This window comes from Toxotes jaculatrix, chromosome 18, assembly GCF_017976425.1.
Source record: "Toxotes jaculatrix isolate fToxJac2 chromosome 18, fToxJac2.pri, whole genome shotgun sequence".
Lineage (NCBI taxonomy): Eukaryota > Metazoa > Chordata > Actinopteri > Toxotidae > Toxotes > Toxotes jaculatrix.
In genome coordinates, this window is record NC_054411.1 from 13,076,702 (window position 1) to 13,101,777 (window position 25,076).

At 36.7% G+C, this 25,076-nt stretch overlaps 1 protein-coding gene and 1 gene segment (V, D, J or C); both read right to left on the reverse strand.

Annotated features, from left to right (window-relative positions):
• Nucleotides 1-210: 210 nt before the first annotated feature.
• Nucleotides 211-25,076, reverse strand: part of LOC121197996 (immunoglobulin mu heavy chain-like) — a 180,519-nt gene continuing 155,653 nt past the window's right edge. Inside the window, exons 4-13 of the mRNA XM_041061787.1 lie at nucleotides 12,644-12,689; nucleotides 10,739-11,050; nucleotides 3,227-3,535; nucleotides 2,814-3,116; nucleotides 2,407-2,718; nucleotides 2,020-2,304; nucleotides 1,605-1,931; nucleotides 1,117-1,434; nucleotides 560-847; nucleotides 211-368 (exon numbers count right to left, since the gene is read on the reverse strand). Of these exons, the coding sequence (XP_040917721.1) occupies nucleotides 211-368; nucleotides 560-847; nucleotides 1,117-1,434; nucleotides 1,605-1,931; nucleotides 2,020-2,304; nucleotides 2,407-2,718; nucleotides 2,814-3,116; nucleotides 3,227-3,535; nucleotides 10,739-11,050; nucleotides 12,644-12,689 (2,658 nt within the window). The remainder of the gene's footprint in view (nucleotides 369-559; nucleotides 848-1,116; nucleotides 1,435-1,604; nucleotides 1,932-2,019; nucleotides 2,305-2,406; nucleotides 2,719-2,813; nucleotides 3,117-3,226; nucleotides 3,536-10,738; nucleotides 11,051-12,643; nucleotides 12,690-25,076) is intronic.
• LOC121197979 overlaps nucleotides 7,619-25,076 on the reverse strand; it is an 83,932-nt gene continuing 66,474 nt past the window's right edge. The window contains 4 exon segments of the C gene segment in view: nucleotides 7,619-8,870; nucleotides 8,996-9,316; nucleotides 19,587-19,913; nucleotides 21,008-21,298. Of these exon segments, the coding sequence occupies nucleotides 8,479-8,870; nucleotides 8,996-9,316; nucleotides 19,587-19,913; nucleotides 21,008-21,298 (1,331 nt within the window).

Here is a 25,076-nt window from a genome sequence, read left to right on the forward strand (position 1 = left end):
GTAAAATTAGTCATGCCCTTTGCCATCCAAAAACCCCAAACCCACATTTGGATCATAAATTGGGATCAGTCTTGTCATCATTATCACTTAGTCTAAAAGGAAAAAAAAACATAGGGAATGTGTTAGGATTGGTGACAGTTTAGTTTTGAGTAGAAATATTTAAAAACTTCAATTTTAACTACCCATAAATATTAAATGAGCACAGCTGCTTTATCGTACCTTAACTATGGTAGCCACGACACTGTAGATGACAGAGATGAGGAAAAACAGGAGAAAAGCGAAAGCCATATACCAGCTTTCCACACCTGTGTCTTGAGTCACATCAGCATGCATGATATCATCGAAGAAATTACAGCGCTCCAAGGTGTCTGTGAAAGAATTGAAATGAGATTTGTCAGTGAACACTTACTGCCTTGGAAGGAGGACTGGGAGGAGATTTTAATAAAGTAATCTGCGTAGTTACCAAAGCGACTCAGAGTGTGAAATACAGTAAGTGGTTAACCTAGAATGTGCAATCTATAGTGTGCAAGAAGAGGCAGATCAATGGATGAATTAGCACCTGGTTTTGTTACATTCAGGGATAAGGTGGTGTTTGCATGTGTCACCCTGCAGGTGATGACTCCCCCAGGTAACCAGGTGATTTGAGAAAGACGAAGGCGGCTTTGGATACTGAACTTTCCGTTCTGGCCTCTTTGGGGCTCACTAGTGTTGTAGTGCAGCAGTTCCATGGATTCATCAAGAGACCAAGTGATGTTAATGGATGCAGGGCTGAAGCCAATCACCAGGCACACAAGTTCATTTGTTCCCTGGAGCAAGGTGGCTGAAGGTTTGCTGTGGGTCACTGTGGCTGGGGCAAATAGTCACAGAGGTTTGATTTACAAGTTGTGTTAAAACGTTTCTTCACAGAAGTGGAAAGCAACATGATTTAATAAAAATAAATGATATCAGATTAATTAAGAGCAAATGTTTTGCAGACGATAGGCGTCTTTTCTTCTTTACCTTTGTGCGCACATGACTATTTGGCAACTTTGAGGCCAGAGAAACATTAGACACTCTACGATGTAATGAACAACACCAGCAAACTGCAGTTGTATTAAATAATAATTCTCAACTCACCGAACACATTCTTTATAGTGCTTTCAAAAGGAGTTTCAGATGACTCATGTCTAACAGCACAAGAATATGTAGAGCTCTTGTCTTCAGTTTTGGATACGTTTAGTCTGCTGGTCATTGAATAAGCGATGCTCCCTGAGTATTTCCATTCAGCACCGTTGGTGTAGCGAGATGATGGGAGTGTCAGGCCATTCTCCTCCCAGTACACTATGACACTGGGTGGGAAGTATCCAGAAACTAGGCAAGTAAGTGTGAGGGTGTCTGATGTAGACAGCTCAGAGGCAGTTGGTTGTATTATCTTCACTGTTGGTCTATAGAGGTCTTGAGAAACAGAGAGAAGACAACAAGCATCATGGAGAACATTATTTTATCAGTGGTGACTTTCTGATGTAATCTTGCCTTCTGAGATTATGTTGAATCCTCTGGAAATTCAGACACAGCTATTAACAATTACAAAGAATCAACTTCATGTTTCTTATATTTAACTCTACCTCTGCTTTTGCGTATATGGTCCTTGTAGCTCTGACTGGAGCATTGGTGCTTTCCTTCACAAGACACTTGTTTATATGCGTGCCAGTCCTCTGCTGACACATTGAGGAAACTCCGCAAAGTCTCTGTCCCATTGCTGTGACTCACTGGTGGCTCCGTGTGGACATTCAGAGAATATTTGTCCCCATCAACCTTCCAGGTAATGGAGAAATCATTAAGACGAGGGCCAACCAGAAGGCAGGTGATAGTCACCTGTTCCTTGTTGTGAAACTGCTGGAGCGGTGGTCCTTGAACATATACACCAACTATCTGAGATGATGCTGGAATTACTGAAGAGAGGAAACATGACAGGACAGTATGAATGTAATTATTCTACACTTACTGCATCAACATGTTTATGGATATGGTTCATTTTACCTGAACAGATGCTGATTTCCTTGCTGACATTTTTATTCAGAGACCTGTCAGACACTTGACATGTAAAGACCTTCCCTGTTTTCCACTCTGTTTGAGGGATATGAAGTTGACTGGTTACTGCCACATGTCCATCTGCTCCCATGGTGAGGTCATTCTTCAAAGAAGTTCTTTGCTGAGACTCAGGAAGCCATTTAATTTGAGGGTTGAAGCCCCATCCTGAGCATAAGAGTCTCTGTGGTCCTGACTCTTGACTGGGGACCAGAAGAAGTTCCACAGATGGGTCCACTAAATGAGAGATGAGTCAGTGAATCAATGAATCAATCTATTGATAAAGTGTGAAACGTCAAATGAGCTGTCATGAAAGGAAAGAAGGGTAACTCCTCTCACCAAAAATATTGCCAATTGGATTTGATGTGAAGCTTTTGGAAAAGCCTTGATGGACTTTGCAGGTGAAAGTTGTGTCTTTCTTCCAGTAAATTTCAGGGACAGAGAAATGTCTAGTGATAGAATAGAGGCCTGTGGCTTCAGGAAGCTCAACAAACTGTTTTTCAGAGATATCAGTATTGTTGGCCTTAAAGGTGACGTAGAGGTCAGTGGAGGAGACATTTTTGATGTCACACTCAAACACAGCACTTGCACCCTTCAGCAAATCTGGGAGAGATCTCCTGATCTCCACTGATGGAGCTGTAACTGCAGACACTGGATCATACAGACAGGAAACAAAGCAGAATTATCTCCTTACAGTCAATTACAGTTATGATAGGTATGATTTTCTTGTTGTATAGTCAGCTTACCTGAAACATTCACACCCATTGAGGGGACAGTGGATGAGAAACATCTATGTTCAGCTTTACATGTCAAACGATTCAGTAGTTTCCACTCACTTAAGGGAACGGTCACATGACTGATTATATGAGTTTTATTTGCAGCCTTTTCCACTTTGCTACTTTCTACAACGTTTCCATCCATCTGCCAGGTCACCTCTGCCTTAAAAACAGTGTGGACAGAACATGTTGCTTTCACTGGTGATGTTGCCATCATGACAGTCTTGAAGCTGGGAATCTCCACATGAATTGATGGAGAGCTGTTTGCTTGGACTGTAGGAAAAATCATGTTTTTTAATCACTTTAAAATATCTTTATAGCAGCATGCATTTTTTTCTTAAAACATTTATAACAGTCATCTTCATATTGTGCAACATACTTACTTTTACAAATATTTATTGTTTCTTGAAATTCATTTTCATTGTGAGTGGCCTTGCATGTGAAATTTGAGCCGGTTTCCCACTCTGCCATATTTGGCACAATCTCACTGCTTAGACTGAAGGTTTTGTTCTTTGCCTCCACACTCTGCAGTTTCCTTTCAATTGTTGCAGTTTTTAGAGGTTGGTTGTCCCGTTGCCACTCCACATTCAGTTTGTTCGGAAAGAAGTCACTTAGGGTGCAGATGAGTCTGACTGGTGAGGCCCCCCATTCACCTTGCCAGACATGGTGCAGTGTGATTTTTGGAGGGACATCTTGCAGTCCTGAGATAGAGCAGAGATTTACTTGTCTCGTTCTAAATGTTAGATGTACACATATTAAATTATGAGCTGAATTTGATTTCCTCAGTTATACATACCTTCAGATTGTGGTCAATTAACCATCTGCATATTTTCATTTCTATGTGTAATATTTTAGTATTTAAGCTAGATGGCAGAGTCATACTTTTATAGTGACTGGTGTCTTAAAGTGAGGTGGAGATGGGGCTGGAAGTCTGTTGCACAGATGTTGCGGCATGACAGGGCAGAGTGATCAGGGTTAGCAGCAAGCGGAAGCACTGAGTAACACACAGGTCCCAAAAAGGGCCAAAACACAGAAGTGAAACAATACACGGAGCAACGGTGCATCTCAGACACCAGGTGTGAGGAGTGGTTATGCCAGTAAGAGAAACAGAGAACAAATTTAAATATCTCATATCAGTTTACATATGTTTTTCACATAGATTTCATGAGACTTCTCATGGGTTTGCTAAAGGTTTTTGTTTTCAGGACCATTAATAACAGACCCGAAAATTGAGCGACTGTAAAGTCTCCAAATTTACATGTTGAGATGAACAAGGGTTGTTTTTTCCAGGTTCTGGGGAGGTGATGAGCATAACATTATGTTATATAATAAAAACAATAATAAAGATAAAATGTTAAATAGCACTTTTATGAATATTGAGTATTAAACAATACATGTAACAAGACAACACAAATCTTTTCAAAATAATAAATAAACAAAGAAAATAGTTGGAGTAGCAACATCAGTTGTAATCTTAAGCATTTATTTTCAAAAAGACATAAGCTCTGTTATTAAAATTAAAAATTAAAATGGAAACAAGGACAATTGTGATTACTTACATGATACTATGAGTTCTTAGGAAACTGTGATTTTTTTTTTGTTTATTGTTATATTAAATTTTTTTTGTTTCTATTTTTTACCAGAAGGTTTGACTTATTTCATTTAACCTGAAAAGACAGAAAAACACAGAAAACATATGGATTAGTGATTTTGCACCAAAATGATCAAATGTTTTGCTATTTGAGAAGAAACAGAGAGCAAATTTATTTTACATATGTTGTCACATAGATTTCATGAGACTTCTCATGGCTTTGCTAAAGGTTTTTGTTTTCAAGTCTATTAATAACAGATGAAAATTAAGCGACTACATAATAGGAAAGATAAAATGTTACATAGCACTTTTAAGCATTTGTAAGTATAACAAGACAATACAAACACTTTGAAAATAGAACAAAGAAAACAATTGGAGTAGCAACATCAGTTGTCATCTTTATTTAAACATTTATTTTCAAAAAAGGCATAAAGCTCTTGAAATTAAAATGACAAAAGGACAATTGTGATTACTTACATGATGCTAGGAGATCATTAGAAAGAAATTTGATTTTTTTCTAACAGAAATTTTGCCTTGTTATATTTAACCTGAAAAGACAGAAAAGAGAAAAAATATGGATTAGTAATTTTTTACCAAATGATCAAATGTTTTGCTATTTGTTCCCATTGTTACCTAAACATTTCTTTTGTCTTAAGGTCTTTTTCAAGTCAGAGATGGAGTAGCAAAATCAGTTGTTATTTTCACTTAAACATTTATTTTCAGAAAGACATAAGCTCTGTCATTAAAATGAAAAATTAAAATGAAAACAAGGACAAGTGTGATTACTTACATGATACTATGAGTTCATAAGAAACTGTAATTTTTTTATTAGTTTTTTTTTTTTAATTTTTTAACAGAAGCCTTGTTACATTTAACCTGAAAAGACAGAAAAACACAGAAAAAATATGGATTAGTGATTTTGCACCAAAATGATCAAATGTTTTGCTATTTGAGAAGAAACAGAGAGCAAATTTATTTTACATATGTTGTCACATAGATTTCATGAGACTTCTCATGGCTTTGCTAAAGGTTTTTGTTTTCAAGTCTATTAATAACAGACATGAAAATTAAGCAACTACATAATAGGAAAGATAAAATGTTACATAGCACTTTTAAGCTTTTGTAAGTATAACAAGACAATACAAACACTTTCAAAATAGTAGAACAAAGAAAACAATTGGAGTAGCAACATCAGTTGTCATCTTTATTTAAACATTTATTTTCAAAAAGGCATAAAGCTCTTGAAATTAAAATGACAAAAGGACGATTGTGATTACTTACATGATGCTAGGAGATCATTAGAAAGAAATTAGATTTTTTTCTAACAGAAATTTTGCCTTGTTATATTTAACCTGAAAAGACAGAAAAGAGAAAAAATATGGATTAGTAATTTTTTACCAAATGATCAAATGTTTTGCTATTTGTTCCCATTGTTACCTAAACATTTCTTTTGTCTTAAGGTCTTTTTCAAGTCAGAGATGGAGTAGCAACATCAGTTGTTATTTTCACTTAAACATTTATTTTCAAAAAGACATAAGCTCTGTCATTAAAATGAAAAATTAAAATGAAAACAAGGACAAGTGTGATTACTTACATGATACTATGAGTTCATAAGAAACTGTAATTTTTTTAGTAGTTTTTTTTTTTTTTTTTTTTTTTTTAACAGAAGCCTTGTTACATTTAACCTGAAAAGACAGAAGAGAACAGAAAAAAATATGGATTAGTAATTTGTCACCAAATGATCAAATGTTTTGCTATTTGTTGCCACAGAAATGTGTGTTCATACTGGAAATATATGACCACTGTATGCACATGCCAGTGACAACACTGCTGTATCATAAAATATTACAATATAGACATGAAACCTGAATGCTGCTGTGACCTCTTTTTAAAAATTTCTTTAAAGTAAAACTTTTCCCACCTAAACATTTCTTTTGTCTTAAGGTCTTTTTTAATTCAAAGTTGGAGTAGCAGCATAGATAGATAGATATACCACGAAAAAGTAGCAAAAGTTCTTGGAAGTCATTGTGACACTAAAGGCTGCTCCAACAAGCTGCCACTCTCAAGGTGGAGCTAACAATATTATCATCAGTTGTTACCTCATTTGTTACCAAACATTTCTTTTCAAAAAGACATAAAGCTCTTGAAATTAAAATGAAAAAAGGACAATTGTGATTACTTACATGATGCTAGCAGTTCATAAGAAAAAAAAGTTTTTTTAACAGAAGTTTTGCCTTGTTATATTTAATCTGAAAAGACAGAAAACAGAAAAAATATGGATTAGTAATTTTGCACCAGAGTGATCAAATTCTTTGGTATTTGTTACCACAGAAATGTGTGTTTATACTGGAAACATATGATCGCTGTATGCACACGCCAGTTACAACACTGCTGTATCAAAACATTACAGTATAGACATAAATTGTGAGTGCTAGTGGTCCGACCTCTTTTTAAAGATGTCTTAAAACTTTTCCCACTGTCACCTAAACATTTCTTTTGTAAGGTCTTTTTCAAGACCTTACCGGAGCAGCAACATCATTTGTTATCCTCACTTAAACATTTCTTTTCAAAAAGACAGAGAACTCTTGAAACTAAAATGAAAAAAGTGCAATTGTAATTACTTACATGGTGCTGAGTTAGCAGAATTTTTTTTTTTTTTTTTTTTTTTCCTTTTTTTTTTTTTTTTTTTTACAGGTTTGTCTTGTTTCATTTAACCTGAAAAGTCAGAAAACAACAGAAAAATATGGATTAGTAATTTTGCACCAAAGTAACCAAATATACCAACCAACCAAAGATATTTGTTGCCACAGAAATGTGTGTTTATACTGGAAATATGTATATAATATATAATATATAATATATAATATATAATATATAATATATTATAAGCGCATGACATTTACAATATTGGTGTATCATAATATATTATAATTGGCTATAATGGCCTTGAAATTTGCGATAATGATTGTTGGGCTCAAAATGTTAAATTGTTGATAAGACATAACCACAGGTTACCTCAGAGTTGATTCATACCTCTCAGGTAATGTCATTGTTATTTTGGATGTCAGTCTGTGCACAAATTGAACAGCATTGTTACCTTGAAAGCAGTAGTTCCAATGGTGAACAACAGAGTGGTGAGGAAGAGCAGGATGAAGGTGAGCGCTGTGCTTCCCATGTTATCTTCTTCTGTCTCCATGGCACTGTCCGTTTGGTTGTTATTTACAATCAGGATGTAATCTGGATGTAATGTGCAATAATTATTCAGTTAATACCTGGGACAGTCCACACACAGCTTTGAACAAAAGCTCAAGAAACAATGACCAATACATTCTATTATTGAGCTGCAGCAAAACATTTTATAGCTTCAGAGGTCAGTCCGTCTGTCCGTCCAACTATTAAAATGACAACCACACAAAACCTAATAGTTTTGCATGTCCTTCTAAAACGTTAATTGTGTTGATTACAGTGGTCCTATAGTGATGCTGACTTGCTTTTAAAAGATCCCATTAAAGGTGTGGAATGCATGACTTGGCTTGTGACTCAGTATATTCATCATTTGACTGAGAGACCACAGAGCTGGAGTTAGTCCTGAAACAATAATCTGTGTTGTGTTGGGGATGCAAGACCCAGTAGAGTTAAACACATGTAAACAAAGACAAGTCACACAAACAGTGTCTATGCACCATCTACATGAATGTTTGGCCAAAGTTATTGGGTTGTGGTGCAACATTTTTCTATTGATTACAGAAAGTTTGATATATATTGTTGTAACTGTGCTTTAAAAGAGAAACATGTCAATAACTACAGCTAGTTTGTGTTGCATTAGGATTGCACTGTTACTGTGCACTTACAATTAACTTGTACCTCAAAATATTGGTTGAATTAGGACATGACATGCATGCGACAAACAACAACAGAGTTGCAAAGAGCTTTTTTTTTTATTTTGATTTTGAATCTGCATTAAAGAGACAAACACAATGTCATATCACAAGCAACAAACATTAAACAACAAACAGCAGAACACACAGTGACACAAAATAACATCTACTGGGCCTTGCATGTTTCAGGGATGTTCATGTTGAGGTTGACCAGGTTGGTATTTTCAAATGTTCTTTGTCCAGTGGATCTGACAATGGCTTTAGTGCTGTTAGCCACAGATTCATGGTAAACTACACAGCTGTACACCACGCCATTGTTTTTCCACTGCTCAAGGCTGAGTGATAACTGGCCATAAGCAGAATAGGATCCATTGTTTTCTACAGGGTTTGTGGTACTGAAGTCGTACTTTGAGTCTGCTGGCTCGTCATCAACAAGCCAAGAGACGAACACCTCCTGAGGGTAGAAGTCTTTCACATAGCAAGTCAGGGTCACTATGTCTTTGCTAGTCTGTTCTACTGGTGGTAGCATAAACACTGAAGGACGCTGAGTCTGTCCTCCTGCAAGCATGAGAGAACAGTTAGGCCTCCTGCCACATGTAGAACTATGTTTGATAGTGTGACAAGAGGAGTTAAACACAGGCTTTTAGTGATGCTTTCAGTGCACAATTGCTGAATTGTCTTACCAATATTCCTCTCATATCTGGTCTTCAGTGGGTGATACCAATCTTTATGTTCAACAACGCAGGAGCGCTTTACTCCCTGGGTCCATTCTTCAAACGTGATCTCAAGTGGAAGGGTAAATGTGCCCGTTCTTCTATTAGTGGGAGTCATTACAGCATCAGCCATTTCATCTCCATCCTGGTTCTCCCAATAAATTTTCTCAACAGATGGCCTGTTTACCTTGACTTCACATTTTATATATCCTTTTTTGTGTATGAGCAGATCCTCTGTTGCAGGGCCTTCGATCTTTACATCCACGTCTAGCTCAGTACATGGTTTGTCACCTGAGTGAGAAATCAATGAACAATTACAGAACAGAAATTACTGCAAAATTATTGAAGTTGATTCAAAATTGACAACAATATTTCAGAGAAAATGTAGAAATTGACTCACCATTAACACAAGAGTTGTACGTCACAGTTGAATTAACTTCTGCACCATTTTTCCCCTTAAACTTACATGTAAACTTAACACCAGCAGGCAAATCAGTGGACTGCACTTTGAGAAAACTTGCTGCACTGTACAGCTTAGTTCCATTTGCCAACATATTTTCCCAAGCAGGTGTTTTGATCTCATATATTTTCTTGGTGATTTCCTTTCCATTTTGCAGCCATTCAATCTCATAATCTTTGGGTGAAAAGTCTTTGGCAAAGCAGGAGAAGGAAGCCTGATCTCCCTCATCAGAGGCGGAAGCCAACAATTCAAGAGTTGTGAAAGGGCATCCTGAAAAACAAACACATACACAAATATATGTATGCAGAAGCAGGGTATAATATCCATATAAACCTAAATATGCAGAAGCAAAGATGAACAATGAACCACAATTTTCATGTAATCTAGATTTATTATAGCCTGTAGTTTATGACTTTTCTGTATGTTATGCAATGTGTACACACAAATGCACACAGTGATTACACTGTGTGTAGAAAGAGTCAAAGGAAAATGTTTTTTCTAGTAAAAATGCCTAATTGAACAGCTGAGCTTTAATTCTTGCTTCTGCACATACATTGACTTTTCAGGCAAGCAAAGACAGACTTAATGTGAATGTTAATTATCAACATACAGTGAAAGTGGAGTCGGACAGAGATTAGGAAGAACTGGGGTTATGCAGACAGATGGAAAGACGCAGAGCACAGTGCAATAATCCTTTTTAGACAGGTGCAGAGGACATTTATATTAGGAAAGAATAAAATAGACTGAGTCAGAAGGTGAATATACATGAGCAAGCTTCAGCCTTCTCATTCCACCTCACTGTTTGCTTTTCCTGCTAGGCCTACGTGCTATGAAATATAAAATATAAATTACTTAAATAAAATTGTTAAGTACATTTCTCCTTATTTAATTTTTCAAAAGTATTATTTCCTTTTTCTGCTGTCTTATGTGTTTCTGTTTGTTTTGATGGACAGATTGGAGTATAATTGTTTCTAAAACAGTTAAACCAATCATGTTGTCTTTTTCGTTCACAATGAGCAGCTGGAGATGAATATGGTGAAGTCTGTATCTAATAATACTTCTCAGAAAATAATACAAATGAACTTTTTGTAGACAGATTACACCAATAGCATTTATATATGACCATCATAAGTTGCCTAGTAGTACTTGATTAGTAGAAATGTATTTGTTTACTGTAAAATCTACAAGTGTCTTTGACTAAGCGTGTTCTGGTTGATACTGTATTCTACCTCAGTTTAATCCCTGTATCTTACCAATGGTCTTACGTGTTGGTGGAGGGACAACAGCTTGTGCATTTCCCGCAGCATGTGTCACAGCACACTGCAAAGTGTCCCTTTCATTCCAGTCCTGTCTCCTCACTTGGATTTGACTGGCTCCTGTGTAGGCATTGCCTTTCTGTACTGGAGGGTACTGAATGAAGTCCGTCAAGGCAGCCCCATTTTTGTTCCATGTGAAAGTCAGTGAGGAGGGTGTGAAGCCGGTGGCAAGGCAGCCAAGAGTGACCATGTCTTCAGTCCCAGAACCACATGGTGTCAGAGGAAACACAGTTGGTCCAGTTGAAGTGGCTAAAAAAGGAAAAACAAAACATGTAACTAAAATACTAAATGAAAAACACAAGACACATTTTTCACCAAGCATTAGTTAAAACAGAGAAGTCGGTTAAGCTGATTCAGTAGTGTAACAAAGCACAGCATGGAAGGCATTACCTTTAAAATGTTGAATGTGGAAATTTCTAGTAAGCTCCATACACAGACCTTTATGTTTCTCTACTCCTTTTATCTCGAGTTACTCTGTTGCGCTAAAATTAAGCTCCCTCAGTTATATTATGTGGAGTAGTTTTGTGTTATTCTAGATATAAATGGGTAACTTACTTTAAATGCATAACTTTGACAAAATTCATTAGTCATTTTTTTTTTTAATTTAACGGAAGGAAGGTGTAAAGTCAGTAAACAATCATTAAGTAGGTTGGTGGCATATTTGTACAAAAGCATATTATTTTTGTTGAGTTTCAGCAGTTACATTTGAGAGTAAATATTGTTCTTACCTGATGAAACGGTTACCATTGTACCCTTTCCCCAGTAGTCAAAAGCCTCGTAGTAACACAGTACTGAATCTACTTAGTTTGTAGTATGAAAAGGCTACATCTACGAATGGCGAGCGTAAAAATTTGAGCTTAACATTTATGTAACCCCACTGTTGTAAAATCAACTTAAATGACGGAAAACACAGCAGCCATAATTATCTATCAATGTGTTCTACTGAGAATATTGCTGTTTGACTTTTTACAGTACATACTGTGTTAAAACAATGCCCTTTTGAATTGAGACTGGACATGATGAGAAGTTAGAGTATAACTTAAACATGACACTTCAAAGTCTGAATCATATCCTACTGTAGATTTGAAATGGTACAAATCTTACCTGATGACACTGTTACCATAGTGCCTTTTCCCCAGTAGTCGAAAGCCCAGTAGTCACAGTTAAGAGACTCAATTCACACTTCTCACAAAAACTCATTACTCCAGTAACCCATTAGTTCATGTTATACAGTTTGGTTTCAGCAACAGTTAAAATCAAAGTAGAATGCACAAGTGTTGATAGACTAATGTTCCAACCAAACTAAACAGCCAAGAGTTTTAAACTTTTGGCAAATTCATTGCCGGCTACAAAATACTGTTGGCTGTCTTATCAATGGCCAATGGTTGTGAGTCGATGAAAATGATGATATATATTTCAGTGATGTGATTAGGAATTTCTCTGTCTTTTCAGAAACAATAAAATTACGTACCTGAAGTGACGGTGACCATAGTGCCTTTTCCCCAGTAGTCAAAACCGTAGTCACAGTGCAACAAATTATTAAACACTGCATACAAAAACCTGTTCCCAGATATCTACCATTTCCATAGCAGGTTATTTCATGACAATATACCCTCTGACACATTTCCTCGGCTTTTGCAGAAAAGGATTCGGGAGGTGGAACCGAACATGGTTTTCACCAGCAAAGTTTAAATTGAATCTATGGATTATGAAGCATTTCTTTACAGTATTCTAGAAATGAATGACCTGCATGATGTCACAACTTCACAACTGTAATCCTAAAAAATACAAAAAATTTTTTTATATAAAACTTTATGCATAGAAAGAAAAAGATGGTCTTACCTGATGTGACTGTGACCATCGTGCCTTTTCCCCAGTAGTCAAAAGCATCATCACAGTACAATACAGCAACATATCCAACGTACAAAATCTAGCACCTCAAGCTTTTGTTGCCACTGTATTATATAATAAACAGTGTAATCATCACATTTTCAATATGAAGACAATAAAAGTTTCTTTTACCTGATGTGACAGTCACCATTGTTCCCTTTCCCCAGTAGTCAAAGTAATCGTCACAGTGACAGGTTTCAATAGCACTTCAGTGCAAAAATATTTCACAGGTTGTATCTTCTAATCATTTATGAAACTTAATCAGTAAAGTCCTTTATGTACCTAAACTTTTACCTGTGCTTTTGTTTTTTCTGCAGATAACATCCTAGTTTAAGTGCATTTTAAACCAACATAAATTTAACATTAAACCAGAAAATTCTTGAATTGTCTTCATTCAAAATATATGAAAGTGTTACTCACCACATGTTACTGTGGCCTTTGTCCCTTTTCTCCAGCAGTAGTCGTCACAGTGATATATTATGATCTACATCTATTATAAATCCTGAACATGTTGTTTAAACCAAGGAACCTAAACAGATTTCACTGACAAAGCAATTCCTGCTGTACTATTTATTAACCATTCCCCTTGAGATATTAATATCCTGTGGTCTGGGTTACATAAAATTAAGCGTGTTTGCCAGCAGTTAGTGAACACTTCCTCTTTATCAGCTCCAGGTCCTGCAGCTTGGTGTTCACACAACCGGATACACTGGACTCAGCCAAATGAATTTAAGTTTGACTTACGTTCCTCACAATGATTTAAAAAAAAATGTATTCTTTGAACATATTCCCTTAACATACTCCTCTTCAATCAACCATACTTTCCATCCTGGAGATATTTAATGTTGTAGTTCATGAACTATAGGCTAAAAGCTTTGTGTATATTTTAGCGCTGCACATTTCACGTTTTAGGTAAGAATTTCTACCTTCTCTGATTAAAGTTTTTGTCAAAGTCATATTATTGACAAGTTTTAATGCACTGTATAACACAACCATGACAGTTACCATTCTGGTGTCACATTTCAATTTCAATAGATCAGATTCATAAATTGGTAAATATAAGTAAATAAATAACTTACTAACTAACTAACTAAATAAATAAATAAAGTTTATTATCCAACTAATTACCTTGTAAAAAGTCTCCCTACACAGTTTAAAGTGTTCTCGTTCAACATGAACAGTTTGAGGAAATGGAAAAGGATATGCTAAAGTACGTAAACACAACTATGAAGCCTTGTTTTCATGCTGTGGGGTGTCCACTCATAAACCGTCCACATTTCAGTGTCACTGGAGGTCCAAGATACTGTAAATGAAGAGTATGCAAAAGTTTGCAAGGACAAGAGTAATCTAAGGAGAATTGTAAAAACTACACCCTCCTCAGTACTTGTATTTGTGTTTACATAATTAAAGACCAAATTATTGACTTTATTGTGGTCATGGTAAATGGTGCCTCAGCTGTAGTCGATGAGGAGAAGATAATTATCCTGAGGATATTTGGTTGGATCTGTAGATCTGTCAGCATCTTCACATTACTACAGGACCAGTATTTCACAAAGAAGTGGTGAGTCAGCTCTGGCACATGTGGAGCTTTGTTGCACTCTTGTGGACATTGTGAGTAATACATATTGGTACTGTGAGACAGTACACTGTAGTGCTAAGTGCAAATGAAGACATGAAGATTTAAAATATACTTTTAGATCAGTATGTGTAATCATTTGTTTTATTGTAATCAGTGAGGCAAATTACGACTTTGTTTTCCGTACATGTAAATCTTTATTTTTTTGAATGCAAGAACAAATCCAGGCACAGAAAATGTATTCATTTATTTAAGTATTGCCTTTTTTTCCTTTTACACATATGCGTTACGTGCACTCCACAGCAAATACACTGAAATATCAAAGGAAGTGGATGTGATATAAAGCAGTTCCAAAACATTACTACAAATAAAGAAGACGTTTAAAAAGAAAGAAATGTGACACTAGTCAGCCCATATGCCATCCAAAAACCCCAAAGTCATTATGTTGTAATGAACGACACCAGCAAACTGCAGTTGTATTAAATAATAATTCTCAGCTCACCGAACACATTCTTTATAGTGCTTTCAAAAGGGGTTTCAGATGTCTAACAGCACACGTATGATTTTCTTGTTGTATAGTCAATTGAACTGAAACTTTCACAGTCCTGTGAGCAGATGAGAAACACCTGTGGTCATCTCTGCCTCAGTAACAGTGTGGACAGAGCATGTTGCTTTCGCTGCAGATGCTGCCGTCATGACAGTCTTGAAGCTGGGAATCTCCACATTCATTTTAAAATTTCTTTATAGCAGCATGCTTTTTTTTCTTACATTTATAACAGTCATCTTCATATTGTGCTGTGAAACACGAAACATACTTGGACAAATATTTCTTGTTCTTTGAAATTCAGTATCATTGTGAGTGGCCTTGCATGGGAAATTTGAGCCGGTTTCCCACTCTGCCATATTTGGCACAATCTCACTGCTTAGACTGAAGGTTTTCTCCACTCCCTCCACACTCTGCAGTTTCCTTTGAATTGTTGCAGTTTTTAGAGGTTGGTTGTCCCGTTGCCACTCCACATTCAGTTTGTCTGGAAAGAAGCCACTTAGGGTGCAGATGAGTCTGACTCCCTGTTCAGGAACTATGAGCCAGTGGCCCTCACATCTTGTGTGATGAAGGTGCTGGAGAGATTGGTCTTGGCCTGTCTGAGGCTGCAGGTGAAATCCTTGCTGGACTCTCTACAGTTTGCCTGCCTGCCCCAACTTTGGGGTTGAGGACACTGTCATCTGACACCTCCATGGTCTCCTGGATTACTGCCTACCTGACAGGCAGACTACAGTTTGTCCGTATGGGCAGTGTTCTGTCTGACCTGGTGGTCAGTGGTAGACTCTGCTTGCTGATGAGATGGAGGTTTTTTGCCACTCTTTGTGGCCAGTGTACTGTTCTTTGCTGTGGTTTGCTGGGGGAGCAGCATTGGAGCCAGTTCCTGCAATAGACTTAATAAAGCGATTAAGAAGGCTGGCTCCGTAATCAGCTGCAAACAGGACACTTTGGAGGCGATGGTGGAGAGCAGGACATTGAACTGTTTTCCATCATGGATGATCCTGACAACCCTTTCCACCACACGGTGGCAGCAGAGTGCCTTCTCCAACTGACTGCTACAGCTCCACTGCATTAGTACCCCTTACAGAAAATCCTTTCTGCCACAAGCCATTACACTGTACAATAACTCACTCACCTCTGTCTGACAGAGGAACTCAAAAATCTACTGTTTGTGTTTATACACCTTTATTCTGTTTTTGTATATTGCTGGTCCTTACTCATTTCAGTTCTGTCCAACTCATTCATGTATAATTTACTGTTATATGTATGGTTTGCTTTTGTATATACACATATGTGTGCTTTGCCGTTTATTTTAATTTTACTATATTTAATTTTATTTTTTATTATTCTTTGTGTTGTACATTGCGTGTTTCGACCTGCTGCTGTGGCACAGGAATTTCCTAGTCTGGCATATCTGTCTGTCTGTCTGTCTGTTTGTTTACCTTGCCAGACATGGTGCAGTGGGATGTTTGAAGAAACAACTCACAGTTGGAGTTGAAGCAGAGATTTACTTGTCTCATTCTAAATGTTAGATGTGAGCATCTTAAATTGTGAGCTGAATTTGATTTCTTCATTTATACATATGATTTTTGGTCAATTAACCAACTGCATATTTTCAGTTCTAAGTGCAATATTTTAGTATAGATGGCAGAGTCATACTTTTATAGTGACTGGTGTCTTACAGTGAGGTGGAGATGGGGCTGGAAGTCTGTTGCACAGATGTTGCGGCATGACAGGGCAGAGTGATCAGGGTTAGCAGCAAGCGGAAGCACTGAGTAACACACAGGTCCCAAAAAGGGCCAAAACACAGAAGTGAAACAATACACGGAGCAACGGTGCATCTCAGACACCAGGTGTGAGGAGTGGTTATGCCAGTAAGAGAAACAGAGAACAAATTTAAATGTCTCATATCAGTTTACATATGCAAAGCAACTGAATAAAAAAACATATACATAAGCGACTGCATAATAGGAAAGATAAAATGTTACATAGCACTTTTTTGAGTATTGTGCATTAAGCATTCGTAAGTGTAACAAGACAATACAAACACTTTCAAAATAGAAGAACAAAGAAAACAGTTGGAATAGCAACTTCAGTTGTCATCTTCATTTAAACATTTATTTTCAAAAAGACATAAAGCTCTTGTAATTAAAATGAAAAAAGCAATATTGGGATTACATAAATGACACTATGAGTTCATAAGTAAAAATAATTTTTCCTTTTTTTAAACAGAAGATTTGCCTTGTTTCATTTAACCTGAGAAGACAGAAAATAACAAAAAATATGAATTAGTAATTTTGCAACAAAATTATCAAATGTTTTGCTTGTTGTTGCCACAGAAATGTGTGTTTATACTAGAAATGTGGTATATGACCATTGTATGCACATGATAGTTATATTAACATCATTATATTAAGGTCTTTTTCAAGTCAGCTCAGCTTTGATATTATTGAGTGAAATACTGCACCATTCACGCACTTTAAAGATAAGTTTTAAAATAAATATACAGGGGACAAATACATAGGTATTTTGTTGTATCTGGCTTCTTTTGTTGTTTGTATTTGATAAATTAATTCACTTACAAACTTATGAAAAGAAAATATTTCATGCTAGTTCTAAACTCACAAACACAGTAACAATAACGGCAAGTGACGTACTTCAGTTTGCTATAATGGCCTTGAAATGTACAATTGTTGGGGTCAAAATGTTAAATTGTTGAGAAGACATAAGTCAATATACCACAGGACGCCATCAAGTTAATTCATCATCTTTCAAGTAATGTCATAGTTATTTTGATGCTAATCTGTGCACAAGTTGAATATGTGAACTCACTGTTACCTTGAAAGCAGTAGTTCCAATGGTGAACAACAGAGTGATGAGGAAGAGCAGGATGAAGGTGAGCGCTGTGCTTCCCATGTTATCTTCTTCTGCCTCCATGGCACTGTCCGTTTGGTTGTTATTTACAATCAGGATGTAATCTGGATGTAATGTACAGTAATTATTCAGTTAATACCTGGGGCAGTCCACACACAGCTTTGAACAAAAGCTCAAGAAACAATGACCAATACATTCTATTATTGAGCTGCAGCATTTTATAGCCTCAGAGGTTAGAGTGGATTCACTCAGTAAACCAGTCAGTCAGTCAGTCCATGTATTAAAATTACAACCACACAAAACCTAATAGTTTTGCATGTCCTTCTAAAACATTAATTGTGTCGATTACAGTGGTCCTACAGTGATGCTGACTTGCTTTTAAAAGACCCCATTAAAGGTGTGGAATGCATGACTTGGCTTGTGACTCAGTATATTCATCATTTGACTGAGAGACCACAGAGCTGGAGTTAGTCCTGAAACAATAATCTGTGTTGTGTTGGGGATGCAAGACCCAGTAGAGTAAACACATGTAAACAAAGAAAAGTCACACAAACAGTGTCTATGCACCATCTACACACAAAATGAACACATGATTTGTTTCATAGAATGTTTGGCCAAAGTTATTGGGTTGTGGTGCAACATTTTTCTATTGATTACAGAAAGTTTGATATATATTGTTGTAACTGTGCTTTAAAAGAGAAACATGTCAATAACTACAGCTAGTTTGTGTTGCATTAGGATTGCACTGTTACTGTGCACTTACAATTAACTTGTACCTCAAAATATTGGTTGAATTAGGACATGACATGCATGCGACAAACAACAACAGAGTTGCAAAGAGCTTTTTTTTTTATTTTGATTTTGAATCTGCATTAAAGAGACAAACACAATGTCATATCACAAGCAACAAACATTAAACAACAAACAGCAGAACACACAGTGACACAAAATAACATCTACTGGGCCTTGCATGTTTCAGGGATGTTCATGTTGAGGTTGACCAGGTTGGTATTTTCAAATGTTCTTTGTCCAGTGGATCTGACAATGGCTTTAGTGCTGTTAGCCACAGATTCATGGTAAACTACACAGCTGTACACCACGCCATTGTTTTTCCACTGCTCAAGGCTGAGTGATAACTGGCCATAAGCAGAATAGGATCCATTGTTTTCTACAGGGTCTGTGGTACTGAAGTCGTACTTTGAGTCTGCTGGCTCGTCATCAACAAGCCAAGAGATGAACACCTCCTGAGGGTAGAAGTCTTTCACATAGCAAGTCAGGGTCACCATGTCTTTGCTAGTCTGTTCTACTGGTGGTAGCATAAACACTGAAGGACGCTGAGTCTGTCCTCCTGCAAGCATGAGAGAACAGTTAGGCCTCCTGCCACATGTAGAACTATGTTTGATAGTGTGACAAGAGGAGTTAAACACAGGCTTTTAGTGATGCTTTCAGTGCACAATTGCTGAGTTGTCTTACCAATATTCCTCTCATAGCTTTTCTTCAGTGGGTGATACCAATCTTTATGTTCAACAACGCAGGAGCGCTTTACTCCCTGGGTCCATTCTTCAAACGTGATCTCAAGTGGAAGGGTAAATGTGCCCTTTCTTCCATTAGGGGGAGTAGTTACAGCACCAGCCATTTCATCTCCATCCTGGTTCTCCCAATAAATTTTCTCAACAGATGGCCTGTTTATCTTGACTTCACATTTTATATATCCTTTTTTGTGTATGAGCAGATCCTCTGTTGCAGGGCCTTCAATCTTTATCTCCACGTCTGGCTCAATACATCCCTTTTCTGAGTGAAAAAAAAACAATTCAACAATTATTGAATAGAAATTACTGCAAAATCATTGAAATTGATTCAAAATTTACAACAATATTTCAGCGAAAATGTAGAAATTTACTCACCATTGACACAATGTTTGTAGGTCACAGTTGAATTAACTTCTGTATCATTTTTCCCCTTAAACTTACATGTAAACTTAACATCAGCAGGCCAATCAGTGGACTGCACTTTGAGAAAACTTGCTGCATTGTACAGCTTAGTTCCATTGTCGTCCTTTCTTTCCCCAGCAGGTGTTTTGAGCTCATACACTTTTTTGGTGATTTCCTCTCCATTTTGCAGCCATTCAATCTCATGAGCTTTTGGTGAAAAGTCTTTTGCAAAGCAGGAGAAGGAAGCCTCACCTTCATCAGAGGAGGAGGCCAACACTTCAAGAATTGGCAACCGGTCCTCTGAAAAACAAACACATACACAAATATATATATATGAGAATGTGGGGAATGATATTCATATAAACATAAATATGCAGAAGCAAAGATGATCAGTGAATTTAAAGTTTTTATGTGATCTTGATTTCTGTAGCCTGTACTTTATGACTCTTCTGTATGTTATGTAATGTGGTCACACAAATGCACACAGTGATTACACTGTGTGCAGAAAGAGTCAAGAGGAAAATTAGTTTTTCATAATAAAAATGAACCATTAAACAGCTGAGCTTTAATGCTTGCTTCTGCATATACATTGACTTTTCAAGCAAGATTTAATGTGATTGTTAATTATGGACATACAGTGAAGTGGACGCAGACAGATATTAGGAGAAGACATGTAGTATATTAGTAAAGAATAAAATAGACTGAGTCAGAAGGTGAATATACATGAGCAAGCTTCAGCCTTCTCATTCCACCTCACTGTTTGCTTTTCCTGCTAGGCCTACTTGTTATGAAATAAAAAAACTGTTCGGGACATTTTTCCTTATTTAATTATGTAAAAGTATTATTTCCTTTTTCTGCTGTCTTATGTGTTTTTGTTTGCTTTGATGGACATATTGGAGTATAATTGTTTCTAAAACAGTTAAACCAATCATGTTGTCTTTTTCGTTCACAATGAGCAGCTGGAGATGAATATGGTGAAGTCTGTATCTAATAATACTTCTCAGAAAATAATACAAATGAACTTTTTGTAGACAAATTACACCAATAGCATTTATATATGACCATCATAAGTTGCCTAGTAGTACTTGATTAGTAGAAATGTATTTGTTTACTGTAAAATCTACAAGTGTCTTTGACTAAGGGTGTTCTGGTTGATACTGTATTCTACCTTAGTTTAATCCCTGTATTTTACCAATGAAATATTACATTATTTATCAGTTATTATTACCAAACTGTTTGTACATTGTAACATTCTGTAATTAATACATTTAATTTGAAAACATAAAAATTGCTGCCTAATTTGAAAGTACGCTAACATCTCTGCCATGTAAAACTACTAGAATTCAAATCAGCTACTGAAAAGGCATTTATTTAAGACTTAGCATAGGTCTTACTTGGCTTTATGATGTCAGCTTGTGCATTTCCTGCAGCATGTGTCACAGCACACTGGAAAGCCTCCCTCGCGTCCCAGTCCTGTCTCCTCACTTGGATTTGACTGGCTCCTGTATAGACGTTGTCCTTCAGCACTGGAGGGTACTGAATGAAGTCCGTCAAGGCAGCCCCATTTTTATTCCATGTGAAAGTCAGTGAGGAGGGTGTGATGCTGGTGGCAAGGCAGCCAAGAGTGACCATGTCTCCAGAACCACATGGTATCAGAGGAAACACAGTTGGTCCAGTTGAAGTGGCTAAGAAGGGAAAGACAAAACATGTAACTAAAATACTAAATGAAAAACACAAGACACATTTTTCACCAAGCATTAGTTAAAACAGAGAGAAGTCGGTTGAGCTGATTCAGTAGTGTAACAAAGCACAGCATGGAAGGCATTACCTTTAAAATGTTGAATGTGGAAATTTCTAGTAAGCTCCATACACAGACCTTTATGTTTCTCTACTCCTTTTATCTCGAGTTATTCTGTTGCGCTAAAATTAAGCTCCCTCAGTTATATTATGTGGAGTAGTTTTGTGTTATTCTAGATATAAATGGGTAACTTACTTTAAATGCATAACTTTGACAAAATTCATTAGTCATTTTTTTTTAATTTAACGGAAGGAAGGTGTAAAGTCAGTAAACAATCATTAAGTAGGTTGATGGCATATTTGTACAAAAGCATATTATTTTTGTTGAGTTTCAGCAGTTACATTTGAGATTAAATAGTGTTCTTACCTGATGAAACGGTTACCATTGTACCCTTTCCCCAGTAGTCAAAAGCCTCGTAGTAACACAGTACTGAATCTACTTAGTTTGTAGTATGAAAAGGCTACATCTACAAATGGCGAGCGTAAAAATTTGAGCTTAACATTTATGTAACCCCACTGTTGTAAAATCCACTTAAATGACGGAAAACACAGCAGCCATAATTATCTATCAATGTGTTCTACTGAGAATATTGCTGTTTGACTTTTTACAGTACATACTGTGTTAAAACAATGCCCTTTTGAATTGAGACTGGACATGATGAGAAGTTAGAGTATAACTTAAACATGACACTTCAAAGTCTGAATCATATCCTACTGTAGATTTGAAATGGTACAAATCTTACCTGATGACACTGTTACCATAGTGCCTTTTCCCCAGTAGTCGAAAGCCCAGTAGTCACAGTTAAGAGACTCAATTCACACTTCTCACAAAAACTCATTACTCCAGTAACCCATTAGTTCATGTTATACAGTTTGGTTTCAGCAACAGTTAAAATCAAAGTAGAATGCGCAAGTGTTGATAGACTAATGTTCCAACCAAACTAAACAGCTAAGAGTTTTAAACTTTTGGCAAATTCATTGCCGGTTACAAAATACTGTTGGCTGTCTTATCAATGGCCAATGGTTGTGAGTCCATGAAAATGATGATATATATTTCAGTGATGTGATTAGGAATTTGTCTGTCTTGTCAGAAACAATAAAATTACGTACCTGAGGTGACGGTGACCATAGTGCCTTTTCCCCAGTAGTCAAAAGCGTAGTCACAGTGTAACAAATTATTAAACACTGCATACAAAAACCTGTTCCCAGATATCTACCATTTCCATAGCAGGTTATTTCATGACAATCTACCCTCTGACACATTTCCTCGGCTTTTGCAGAAAAGGATTCAGAAGATGGAACCGAACATGGTTTTCACCAGCAAAGTTTAAATTGAATCTATGGATTATGAAGCATTTCTTTACAGTATTCTAGAAATGAATGACCTGCATGGTGTCACAACTTCACAACTGTAATCCTAAAAAATACAAAAAATGTTTTTATATAAAACTTTATGCATAGAAAGAAAAAGATTGGCTTACCTGATGTAACTGTGACCATCGTGCCTTTTCCCCAGTAGTCAAAAGCATCATCACAGTACAATACAGCAACATATCCAACGTACAAAAACTAGCACCTTAAGCTTTTTTTGCCACTGTAAATATTCTATATTAAACAGTGTAATCATCACATTTTAAATATGAAGACAATAAAAGCTTCTTTTACCTGATGTGACAGTCACCATTGTTCCTTTTCCCCAGTAGTCAAAGTAATCGTCACAGTGACAGGTTTCAATAGCACTTCAGTGTAAAAATATTTCACAGGTTGTATCTTCTAATCATTTATGAAACTTAATCAGTAAAGTCCTTTATGTACCTAAACTTTTACCTGTGCTTTTGTTTTTTCTGCAGATTAGATCCTAGTTTAAGTGCATTTTAAACCAACATAAATTTAACATTAAACCAGAAAATTCTTGAATTGTCTTCATTCAGAATATATGAAATTGTTACTCACCACATGTTACTGTGGCCTTTGTCCCTTTTCTCCAGCAGTTAACGTAGTCGTCACAGTGATATATTATGATCTACATCTAATACAAATCCTGAACATGTTGTTTAAACCAAGAAACGTAAACAGATTTCACTGACAAAGCAATTCCTGCTGTACTATTTATTAACCATTCCCCTTGAGATATTAATATCCTGTGGTCTGGGTTACATAAAATGAAGTGTGTTTGCCAGCAGTTAGTGAACACTTCCTCTTTATCAGCTCCAGGTCCTGCAGCTTGGTGTTCACACAACCGGAATTTAAGCTTGATTTACGTTACTCACAATGATTTAAAAAAAATGTATTCTTTGAACATATTCCCTTAACATACTCCTCTTCAATCAACCATACTTTCCATCCTGGAGATATTTAATGTTGTAGTTCATGAACTATAAGCTAAAAGCCTTGTGTATATTTTAGCGCTGCACATTTCGTTTTAGCACAACCATGACAGTTACCATTCAGGTGTCACATTTCAATTTCAATAGATCAGATTCATAAATTGGTGAATATAAGTAAATAAATAACTTACTAAATAAATATATAAATAAAAGTTTTAAAGATACACACCTTTACAGTTAGAAGTAAACTGAGGGGGTTTCTATTTTTTTATGGCCACTGGATTTTTTCTTTCATGTAAATAAACTGTGGCCTCCCCAGTACACAGTGGAGCAAAAACCAATGCCATAGTGTAACTGCCATACCTTTCTCTGTGGTAAACAATACAATAGTTACTCTTCTTTGTATTTATAAAGTTTATTACCTTATTACCAACTAATTACCTTGTAAAAAGTCTCCCTACACAGTTTAAAGTGTCCTTGTTCAACATGAGCAGTTTGAGGAAATGGAAAAGGATATGCTAAAGTACATATGTAAACACAACTATGGGGCCTTGTTGTCATGCTGTGTGGTGTCCACACATGAACCGTCCAAATCTCAGTGTCACTGGAGGTCCAAGATACTGTAAATGATGAAGTTTACAAGGAAAAGAGTAGGAGAAGGAGAACTGTACGAACTGCACCCTCCTCAGTACTTGTATTTACATAATTAAAGACCATCATTACAAATGATTGAGTTTATTATGGTCATGGTAAGTGCTGTGGAAAGGTGTGAGGTTGTTACCTGTCCCTGGTTTATATGGAACTACTGAAGGGATCAAGCAACAACCTGGAGGTAGGGGGTTTGGTGTAAGATAATGAGAGGGATAGGGGGTTATTAGAGACGGAGACACTCTCAGGCAGCCAGTTGGGCATGGTGTCCTGTTTCATTGTTGTCGGCCCCTAGTCAGTGAGACTGCTCAGCATGCTGTGACTCCATCCCAGCAACAGCGCCACAGATTTGAGCTAGCTACCATGGGGTCCCCAGCCAATTGGGGCACACGGTCCCACATCACTCCAGAGGTAGCCAATAGTAAGCCTGGCTGTGCTTAATGTCATCCCTCCCAGATGTGAATTCCTTTAAAGGTACACAAAGGCAGGCCTACACATGCAGCTCTAACTCGGAGACAGTGTGTGCACACATTTACAGTGACTGTGTGTTTGTATGTCTGTGTACAGAGAGAAGGGACAGAAATGACAGCCTGTGCTTTTAAGTGAATGTAGTTCTGTATTTAGTAAGTTCAGATCTGTCAGCATCTTCACATTACTACAGGACCAGTGTTTCACAAAGAGGTGGTGAGTC